The following is an 11,548-nucleotide window of genomic DNA, read 5'->3' as shown; positions in this document are numbered from 1 at the left end:
CAGGACAGGGTTATATCGCAGTAAAGATGGGTAGCTCCTGTTACTATTGCCTAAACATGATGCACTGGGTTTCAATTGTAAATCCACCAGTCAGGTCAGCGCTCCTCCCATTTGCATATGTCCCTCCTACTAGAGTTGGTCTCATCTGCTGAGGTTGTGAGTGGGAAGGGGGAAGGAGCAGACACCAAATGTAAACTGTTCCCAACGCTCACTTTAAGGTCAGATGCTTTACTGCGTTTTCCCCAGCCTGGAGCACGGCGAAAGCTTCCTGTTCTCCATGGCAACAGGTTGGGATGTTTACACGCATGCACAAACGTCCCCGCGTTTTGCTGCATTTGGCAGGGCACAGTGTCTGGAAACTGAGCCTGGTGTGTATCCTTACAGCGGAAAACCCTTTAAACGGGGTTAAGAGGTCCCAGGGGACTTGCGCTTCGGTTTGACGATCCTCGGAAAGCCTGTCTGCACCCAACGTGAGGGAAATACCATTTTCCGGAGAAACTCACGAGATAGTGATCGGCTGCGTTTCACTTGAGAAAATGGGGGAGGGAGCGAACTTCTCTCAGGCAGTCGGCTGAGCCGCCTTTGCCGTCTTTGATGTCTGGCTCACACCCATGGTGGGCTCCTTCTCGGCTTTCCCGGGGACAGCAGGAGCCGGAACGAAACAACTGTGAAGGACCTCAGAAAGGTAGTTGGCTGCCCTTACCTGCTCAGTCGTAGCCCCTCTCCACTTGCAGGCCAATGGCGCTCATTGTCCAGCATGGGGACCCCTATACGGTTACGGACACTGAGGCCGCTGGAACCTCGGATGCTACTATGGTCCGTTACACAGGCGAAGCACCACACACACTCCTGAAACACAGATCACAGAGTACCATTATCAAACTGCAGATCGGGTGAATTCCGTCACACAGAATTAAAGCAATGGGGAGGTAAATAAAGCTCGTGTTTCACATCGCTCACTTTCATTTACCGTTTGCCCTTGTCAGGGTCATGAAGGTCTGGAGCCCATCCCGGAAGCACTGGGCACCAGACTAGAAGGGGAAACACTGTGAACGGGACGCTGAGCCATTGCAGGGTAGCCCCAGCCCCACCCCCACCCCCACTAACGCAATTTAAAGTCTCCAGTTCACCCAAAACATGTTCTATATGGGAAAAAACCAGAGCACCTGGAGGAACCCAGACAAAAACAGGGAGAACAGGCAACCTCCACATAGACTGAGCTGGATTTGAGCCTGAATAGCCCAGGTGCTGTGAGATAGCAGTACTACCATGCTGCCCTCATCTTTCACAGATCGTATACTAATGCAGTGTTTCAGGATGTCCTCTGCTGTGTTAATGTACATGTTCTGGGCACTTAATGTGACAGAGCTTTAGAAACATCCTGTCACCAGCTATTCATATTTAATTTCACATACATACATAAATACATACATGTAAAGTCATGATGGAATCAGAGTCAATCCTGTTTGAGAAAAAGTTGGGATGTTTCAAACCCACCAAGGAAAGCAAATGGTGGTCAAGCACCTCCCCCTAGTGGTACAATCCAGTTATTTCCTCACTAGTTCTTTGCCGTTCCTTTAACTTGGTAAATTATATTTTTTGGCAACAGAAGGAAGTATTAAGGAGAAAAGTGCTCATTTCATTGAAGTGACCACAACAGTGGTGGAAAAGGAACATCATGAAACACCCAAACTGGGAAATTAAGACTTATTTATTATCATTATTACAAGTCTCTTAAAAAAGACACACCATAGGAAAACAATCTACAAGTAGTTTTTTTCAGTTTGTATCAACTAGAAATACATTCAAATTATCAAAAGTGATACAATTTTATATGTAACTTACTACCCTAACAATTGATTACTATTTTGTAGTGCCATTACACTGTTTATTGCTTTCAGAAATGGCCTGATTCTGGGTTGATTGTATTAGAACGAAAGCCTTTTGGTCCTTAATTGTTTGCACATGCAACTGGACTGGGTCAGTCAAAAAAAAAAATCTAATAAAAAAACGTAAACAGTGAAAATCAGCAATACAGATGCTGTCAGTGTGCAAGCAGAATATTGGTACGATGACAACATGGGGCTCCTGACACTATGGTGTGGCTGATGAAGCCGTTGGTGGCAGCTGTGAGGTTGCCATGGTGACACACGTAGCCCAAAAAGGGGTGTGGCTACATTGCAAATTGACTGCTTGCCTCCTGTCCTAAACTGATGGAGGATTAACACAGCATGAACCACACTTTAGATTTTAAAATCAAAATCTGGAACTACTGTACAAGCATACAGGTCATTGGACAAGGGTATAAAACACATTGCCAAATGTAAAAACTAAATCACAAGTGGTGAATTTAAGACAGAGTTTCTTTTTTTGTTCATATAACACAGCCTACTTCCTTACCCCATAACAGGTCATGCAATTAAATTTTCACATTTTCGCTATGAAATTCCCCCTTGGCAAAGGACAGAAATGTGACCAATATTTTGCATAATAATCCTTGCCATGTTAATTCAGCTTTCTTATGTGGTAGGTTAACTCTCAGTGTTTATATATCAGGAAACTCCATATCACCATGGGTTGATTAAAGTAAACATGAAACAACCACAAAAAATGGCAGTTAAAACAGTACATTTTTAGGCACTAGTTCCTACTGAATTGACCTGCCATGGCTGCACACTCAATTTGCCACCACTTTTTTTTTTTTTTTTTTTTATATACAATTACCCCGACATTGTTCCACATCAATACATAACAGCCCTGGCTGACTACATTTATAACACATCTAAGGAAAAAATAAGCTCATGGTGTGACCATAAAATGAAGGCAGAGTGAAAGCTGGAAAGAGAAAAAGAGAGAAAGAGACAAATTAAGTTACTTAACACACCGCTACTAAACCCATTGTCATGGTTAGCGGTAAGTTTCTGGGTCAGAACAAATCTCTCACACACTAAATAATGGTATTCACAGTAACAAGGGCCTACAACTTCGGTGGCACTAAATGGCCTTTCCATTGCCAGTAAAAGAAATTAAACAATGGCAATTGGTGTAAAAAGTGTGCACGCGTGCATGAACGCACGGGCACTCCAACTGCCCCAGTACTGTATGACCTCCAGGATGGAAAATTCAGCACTGAACCAGGGCAAGAGTTACACATAAGGCTTGTTCAACATGGCACAAGGGAAAGAGAGAGATACCACACATGGGGTGGAATAGTGTGAATAGTGGAACAGGGAGCTGTAAATGTAAACCGCTGGCCGACAGGTCCATTTATGCTGGGATGGGGAAGGGGACCTGGGACCAGTGAATCCAGGTTCCTTTCTCGCAGTCGGCCACATGACTTTTCCCAGGAAACGTGACGGTCAGCTGTCAGTTGCTTTTGAGCAGCTCAACGCAGCCCTGCAGCAGAGCCATATTGCTCTGCAAAAAACAGCACCAAAAAGGAGACAGGGGGTTAGCTAGAGGCTGAGCACATCAACATTTGTCAACGGGTGATGTTAGCAGATTTGTCAACAGATGCCCCCCTCACCTTGGCATGTTTGATCTCAAGCTCAGCCATCTCAATAAGGTTCTTCCGGAAGGCCAGTACCCTTCTTCCTTTAAAACTCGTCAGTTCTGCATGAACACATAATATTACTAGGAACAGACTCAATTTGGCAGGACTACAATACAATACAAAAAAAATCCCTACACTTGTCATGTTTACATTTTAGAATTATGAGCAATAAGAGCACTTTTGTGCCAGTTTTCCACTCCTTGACTAGACAAGGGCTGAATGGTATTTTTTAGGGGCCTGGTAGATGGGAGGGAATGTGATCATGGCATTCCTGCTATCCTAGAAGCCATGGAAAAGCTTCTGTAGCTTTATAACTGGGACTGGGTTAAAGCAATGCATTAACACATACTATAAGTAAGGTGAAGTGTTAGATCCATGAGGACCCTCTCAAGCCAGATCAGAAATAGTGGAGGAACAGTACCTTTCTTGCCCGACTCGGAGAGCGTATCAAATTTCTGCAGGCACTGCTGCTGATGCTGCTGGGCCTGAGCCACATCCTTACTCTTCAAACGAGCCTTGTCCAGCGCCTTGTTGGCATTCTCATAGTCTGCCAAGGCTCGTGCACGCCTGTATAACAGGTCCTGTAGCAATAGTGATGTTCATTATCCAAATGAAAAAATGGGGGGGGGGTGGAAACCACCTCTCGAGATCCTTTGGCTCTTCAATAGGACTGAACTTCCTCTGTATCTATTCACATGCCAAAAAACTGCCCTTATAAACTGAGGAAGAGGAACAGGCAGGGCACAACCTCGCACCTTTGCAGCCTGGATGTCTCTCATGTAATATCTGAGCAGTTCTGTCAACTTCAGCTCCTGGTCTGATGCCACCCGGCCCTCTACTTTCTGCCAGAATGTATAAGAAACATCACAGATAGGACATGACACAGGACCAAGAAGAACCATAAGGCTGTTTACAAAGGAACTCCACAGAGTCAGGAAAACTCTAATGATGGAACTCTGTACAGCCATGAAATGCAACAGAGTCCTCAAGGATGCTTACCCTCAACTTCTCAAAGAGGTCTGCCAGCTTCTCCAGGTGCCTGGATAGAGGGATAGACAGAGGAATGTATAAGATTGCTTCCCAAAACAACTCAGAAGTTACATTTACATTTATTTAATTAGCCAATACTTTTCTCCAAACTGACAAATAATTCCGATATATTCAACAACAGACAAAAAGGCCAAAACGCCTGGATTTTTCAAAAATATAAAGCTACAAAAAGGCCACCATTGCCAACCAATGCACCCTGAGCCACTTATTGGCATAAAGAATTCTAAACTCCTAGTTTCATCACTAAATGTTGTTTCAAGCTTTTGGACAATAAGACAAGGAACACCTAAATTCCAAGAACATTTAGTGCATGTCAGAGGCTGCGCACAAAAGCCAAGGACCAAGGCTGTTCTCACTGCTTCAGTGGTGTGGAATCCTCAGCAGAAAGGCTGTTCAGTGTGGCAGACACATGGATGTAATCATCAGCAACATCTAAGAGAACCAGAACAGTATGGTAAACCAGAGCTTCAGAGAAGCAGAATGAGATGAGGCAAAGCAAAGTGAACCAAGGCAACACTTACTTTTGTGAGAACGGGTCATCTTCTCTGCTTTGGAGGTGGCATCCTTGATTTTGCTGAAATAATCCAACAGGAATGTCTTCTCCTGGTCAAAGAACTCATCAACCTCCTGCAGAGTGAACAGAAACTTCAACCTTGAAACTCAACCGTATCGTATTTATATCATACATTCATTCATTACAACCAACACAAATACCCATGGGACACAACAAAGGTCTGCATGGTGTGAAAATAAGCATATCAGACAGACCTTTGTCCCTGAAATGAGGACCTCATCTGCAGTCTTCACCATATTCTTGAAGAAGCCTCCAAACATCTCCTTGGCATTCTTTCTTCGCACACTGAGCTGCAAAGGGATAGAGGAAATGTCATAAGGAAGAAGCCACTTTTATTACACTGTACACTGCCAAGACCAGTAAAAACAGGGAGAAATTTTAGATTCTTCATTTAAACTCCTACAAGTAACCTGGATAAAACACTTGAATTAAGAATAAAACAAATGCATAAATTAAATGACAATGTGTAAATGACATGACTGCTGCAACTGGTTAACTGTACTACTGAAAAAATAATTCCCAGACCTCAAACAAAACTCTATTAACTGTAATCACTGCTGATGTCAGCAGGATAAGACCAGACCTGTCATCGTTCTACAAGTGCAACAGCAGCAACTCTACAGGAAACCAGGCCTGGAAGCACAAGAAACCAACAACGTTTCCTGTTCTGAGGCCAAAGGGCCACGCACATCTTGGTCATACTCCAGGAAGATCTGGAAGTTGCGGTCCTTGCTGAAGACAGGGTGGGAAGAAAGGCGCTGGAGGAAGATCTCATGGACCTGTACCGTCTTCTTGAACACTGCCAGGTACTCACTGTGCAACACACAACTCAACTCAGTCAAACTCCAGTGGGAAGACAGACTTCCTATGAAGTGCTGCACATCAGAATACATTAGTGCTGACCCACAAATAACATTTTTTCCTCAGAAAGATATACACAGCTGCAGCTGTTACAGGATGCAGACTAATATTCTACAGAAAGAAACTTGTGTCTAAAGTCACTGGCCTCTGAGGAATGCACGAGGAATGGGAGACAGTGTGCTCACGCTTCAAGTTCCTGCTTCATCTTGGCATATTCCTCCTTGGTCATGGACGCCTCACCCTCCCCCAGCTTGTGCATCTTCTCTCGGGGGCTCTCAAAGTCAGGTTTGGGAGGAGCTGGTGGAATCTGGGCAGAAAAAAGTAGACACGTAACAGGTAGAACAGAGTTATTGTATTCACATCTTAAATCTACTCACAGGGTCTTGCAAAAGCAGCTGTCCTGATTGGTAGAGAACACCACAAAGCAGTGGATTAAGAATGTGCACCAGCAAGCAGGGCTTAGGCAGCCCAAAGTATAGCGTATGACTTAAAATTACTTCCAAGCATTGAAACAGTAGTCATTATGCAGAGGTCTCCATCTATTTGCTTGCAACCAAACAAGCTGGATCTATGTTTTTTTTCCAAGGCCTTGACGTGGCTCTGACTTGACACGTCAGCTGACATTTCAAATACCAGTAAATAACAGTAGAGAGCTACAACCATTCCAAGAATGTGAGGCCAAATAAATGTGAGGCTAACCAAGAATTCAGTTTGAAACAGGAATTACAGTATGGCACAATCGACTGCCTACATAAAGCTACTAGGCTGAGTTCAGGGGCAGTCACACTGACAGTCCCACTTTGTGACAGCGCTGCCCTGTTGGCCTACGGCAGCCACCGAGTTCTCACTCTCACATGATAAAGTGAAGGCGACTCACTATGAGTCCAGCGTATTCTTCCGTCTCCACTAAGGTGTCATGGAGCCAGATGAAATCTTCATGTTGCCGGGACACAGAAAACTCAGGCTTCTGAAACGTTCCAAGCGTAGTCTGAGGAGAAAATGGGGGAAGAAGGAAAGTTCACTTAAGAGGATCTGTATGCATTTCTGTTTTGTTACTATACTTATTGTCTCTTTATGTTGTGGTGACCTAGTTCTGTTCTGTTATCAATAAAGTAGGACATAAAGCTACACCAACAAACAAGGGCTCGTACCTTGGTGTGAACAGTGAACTTGACCTTGTCACGCTCACAGAGGGCATCAGGGATGTCAATGAGCAAGGAGGCATCATTGTTCAGGTCAACTGACACAGATCGGGCCTAGGAGTTAGAAAAGAAGTGAAAACAATCAAAAGGGTAAACGCTGTACATTAGTACTAACTTTAATGTATGCATGCAGCTGATCAGCATATGAATTTCTCCTATTGTATGATTCTAACATCAATAAAAAAAATCCTCATGAGCAAATACACATTGAAAGAAGTATTGGTCTGACTCATGTGTTACCAGTCCTTTTGCTCCTAAATGAATTATTTTCTTTAATACTTTATAAACCCTCATACATGCTACAAAAAGTACAAAAAACATTTTGATGGCTTGGTTCAATAAGTCATCATGAATGCCCTGAAGCATGGGCATAATATTTGCCATTTTGATTTTAAAGAATATGCAAAATCACTATAATAGCCTAGGCCTAGTGCACCTCCTGCAACAGCACAGCACCTGCCTAGATTAGACATGGCGCTTAAAAGATCTGTGGACTACTGTGCTATATGATGAGAGCCATGTGCATTGTCTACACACCAAAATAAAGCGAACCAATATTTCCAGCACGTACATTCACACCATGCAAGGATTGCTACTGCTTTGAGAATCAAGTCAGAAGGGATCTAATCAAGAGTTTATAGACCATAAACCTCACTACAACCAAGCAATGAAAAATGGAGGTAGATTTCAAAGAAAAGCTTCCCTTCTTTCAACATGTAACTCAAATCAGAGATTATCAGATGTCTTGCCTCGAGCTCTGTAAATCAACTACAACACATCTGCAAGAACTTGCCTTTTCAATTCTTTATCAATAACCACTTGTCCAATGCAAGACCATGGTTGTGTAGAGCCCACTGCAGAAGCATAGGGCATAAGGCAGAATACACCCTGAAGAGGACACCACTTCATCACGGGGCAATCGCACATACCCTAGCACTTACACATACACTCACTGTCACCTCACCTGAAACATTTCTTCAGAAAGTGGGAGAAAACTGGAAGACATAGAAGAAGCCCACACACACACAGGAAGAACATGCAAACTCCACAGACTGAGCCAGACTGAAACCCACAGCTGACCCTTTTTTGAATCAAGTCAGAATACCCAGGAAATACTATTAAAACTTACACCATTTCCACTAAAATGAGAGGCACATTCACTTCGTACCATGGTTTTATACCACAGGTCATAACACATTAAATGTTTGGTTAGGGAGTCAAAAAACAATGCCAATCTCAGTCATTCTACTGTACTCTTAATTAACTGTAAGGACTACATTTCCTATGAAACACTATGGTTATAGATAACAGATTATGGGTATGGATGAAAAAACTCAAATGTCAGATATGGAAAGGTGTTCAACTCTGACAAGGGGGACTGACACATAAGGCTGAACTTCTAGGACATGCAGTGCAAAGTCTTATGAAAAGCACTGGTACTAATCACCACTAATTCTCAAATCATTTTAGTGGGGAGAAAAAACAAGTCCAGCACAAAAATATGCAGTAACACAAAACACTAGGTATTAGAATAACGGCCAGGTTAAACGTAAGGAAATCAAGGAAAGCACCAAGCACATGACGATAACATGAAGCTGTACATCTCTCAACAGGAGGTTAACTGCAGAGTCAGCAGAAAAGAGCAGTAACAGGGCAACAGATAAGCTGGAAGTCCTCACTTCCTGTGGAATTTCTAGAAGGAAACTTTAAAGAAACAAGTCTCCAAAAATACAGAACAACCCTCTCTGATCACTGGTCAATTCATACTCACAAGTAATGAACAAAATGCATTACAGTAATATATAGCAACACAAAGAACATTTAAGAACAGTGTAACAAACATATCACTGTATACCTTAACATGGAATTTCTCTATAGAGGGTAAGCTTGCTTAGAGCAGCGAAAGGTAATTATAACCATGTTCTTGCAATCAGAAGGTCCTAGCTCCCGCACCAGTACCCTTGATCAAGGTACTTATCCATAATAGATAGTGTAATACAGCATGAATGCCCCACTATGTAAAGATAAATCACTGTAACCATTGTGTACAAATGTAACATTGCAAATTGCCTTGAACTGAGGCGTCAGATGTAAATATAAACAGACAATATTGTGAAAATTATTCTCTACCAGGATTTTCGGTTTGTTTACAGTACTTTGGCTCTGGTCCAGACCACAATGCTAGCCTGCCTGAACCACAGCAATCCTCCTGTGTGCTCTTCCAGCTTCTGCCATCAATATTTTCCAGCCAATCCAGAGCACTGTGCATGAGCTCTGCTTATCCTGCCAATACTTTATCATATAGCTCTCCTCCTTGTGTCTCTCAATTGGCTTCCTGTAGCTGCTTGGGGTCAAGTTATTTCCTATAAAAACAGACAAAGGATCTGCACTCTGATACCTGAAGGACTTAATCGATGCCTAAACCTCAGCTACCCTCCACTATGTATGGCCATTTTCCACTCCCACGCAATGAGAAGACCAAAATCAAAAGTCCGTGGGTCCTCGGTTGCAGCTGTGACGTGTCCCCCAATGCCTCGGAACCACCGAAGCATTTCCAGCATTCAAGAAGGGTTTGAAACCTCGTTTCAGAGCTCTGTCCTCTCCTGATCTCCTAGTGGCTCTGTGAACTTGTGTCACACCATCTGCCATTTATTTCCTTGCAGGCTCCAATCTACAAGCAGCTACTTGTGTAACGTGTGGCAGCAAAAGCCAGTTGTATCAGAAAAACTGACTTGGCAATAACATGCCTGGATCTAAAGCTCTTTGCATGTTTTAAAATGCACTTTTGTGTACTCTGCATTGTACACATGGCTTTATAAGTAAAGCATCTGCAGATTCTGCTAAACAAATAGGAGTTAATGTACTTTATAATACTTTACTGTTCTTATAATACTACCACCCTAACGCTCCCTATTACTCAAGAGTACACACACACAGTTTCATCGGGTATAATCATATCATATGTCATGTGGAAAATCATTATGTGTTGAGCTGTTAATTTAGCAGACACATAAATGTGTGAGAAACAGACAGTCTTGCTGAATTAAAACTTGACCAAATACCCTTAATTAATGCACAACTCCACCACTGGCGTCTTCTGCTGCATAAAACACAGCAAGTGTGTGACTGCGGGACTTCAGGTTGCAAAAAAAGCAAAGCAAAAGAAAAATATGAGCGTCCAGGGAAAATGCCTATTAAAAAAAAAATGAGTGTCCAGAAAGTTGTTTTTTAAAAAAAAAAAAAAAAAAAAAAAAAAAAAAAAAAAACTTTAAAGGGAGGGGGCAGGCAGGCAGGCAGGCACGCGTCACGCGCGCCCTAACGGCACGAGACCAAAGATTCCATCGAACTCTGGACAGAGAGTGCAGCGCGCGCCGGCCGAGTGGAAACCAAACGCAGAATTTGGACGTAAAAACAGAACAATTTTGCCAAAACTCAGCTACCCGTCACGCTCCTGCAGCTACTTGTCACACAGAATACTTATTAGAATCGCCTCAGAATCCAGCCGCTGCGCGACTTCTGTGGCGAAAAATACACAGCACTTAGCGCTTAACACAGCAGGGAGGGAAGAGCTTCCTTTTAAGACGAGCCGAGTTTCCCGCTTCTTCCCGTAATGGCTGTAAAACACTAAATAAATAGGGCGGAACGACTCTGACAGACACTCTGAACGCTAAGGTGTGACACCTCCTACTGAAGCTCGACGTCAAACATAGGAAATGTGTTTTAGTTATATAAATAAATGAAGATCACTGATGGTGCTCCTGTCCTGTACCACCGCAGAAAAATTGAGTGCCGAGTAGTACGTACTGCTACGCCGGGAGTTGGTCCGCTGCGTGTGGAGGACTTCCCGTGCACTCACCTTCTCTTTGTCGCTTTCTTCGGGGGTAGATGCCATCTCTTAACACGGAGCGGACACCACGGTGGGCGAAGCGGGACAGAAATCGCGCATTTACCGATTCGTTCCGAACGCTGTCAGCGGCCCTTTTCCAGCGTCCCTGTCACCCCTCCACTTCCACTAACTTTCTTCAAATCCCGCCTACAGATGCCTCGCATTGGGTGGGGAACGCATCCGTACGGACCTTCTATTGGGCTCTGTGCATGTCAATCAAAATGTCCAGTTCCGCAACCAAAGCGATTCCGCTAAGAGTGTGAAGTACCAAAAAAAAAAAAAAAAAAAAGTGTGAAGTATTTTTTTATTCGTTGAAAGCAATGAAGTGGGCGAATCGGCGAATTCCAATGTCAGATGTGCACTGGTTCCGCTTCCACCATGCGAACATTATCCATCAACGCAGAGAAGAATATACAAAGCAT

General features: G+C 43.3%; 1 protein-coding gene across 1 annotated transcript; it reads right to left on the bottom strand.

The window, feature by feature from the left end:
- Positions 1–1,693: 1,693 nt before the first annotated feature.
- snx5 (sorting nexin 5) lies at positions 1,694–11,300 on the bottom strand. The gene is made up of 13 exons (XM_018740273.2): positions 11,097–11,300; positions 7,190–7,294; positions 6,916–7,026; positions 6,224–6,345; positions 5,867–5,990; positions 5,372–5,467; positions 5,125–5,230; positions 4,960–5,035; positions 4,553–4,592; positions 4,309–4,395; positions 3,975–4,134; positions 3,527–3,612; positions 1,694–3,417 (listed from the first exon to the last, which is right to left on the bottom strand). The coding sequence occupies exons 1-13, from the start codon at positions 11,130–11,132 to the stop codon at positions 3,367–3,369; spliced, it is 1,200 nt and encodes a 399-aa protein (XP_018595789.1). The 5' UTR covers positions 11,133–11,300; the 3' UTR covers positions 1,694–3,366.
- Between the last annotated feature and the right edge of the window lie 248 nt (positions 11,301–11,548).

The sequence above is a fragment of the Scleropages formosus genome, chromosome 4 (genome assembly GCF_900964775.1).
Source record: "Scleropages formosus chromosome 4, fSclFor1.1, whole genome shotgun sequence".
Lineage (NCBI taxonomy): Eukaryota > Metazoa > Chordata > Actinopteri > Osteoglossiformes > Osteoglossidae > Scleropages > Scleropages formosus.
Note: the sequence above shows the minus strand (reverse complement) of the source record. Positions and strands in the feature narration are given on the sequence as shown.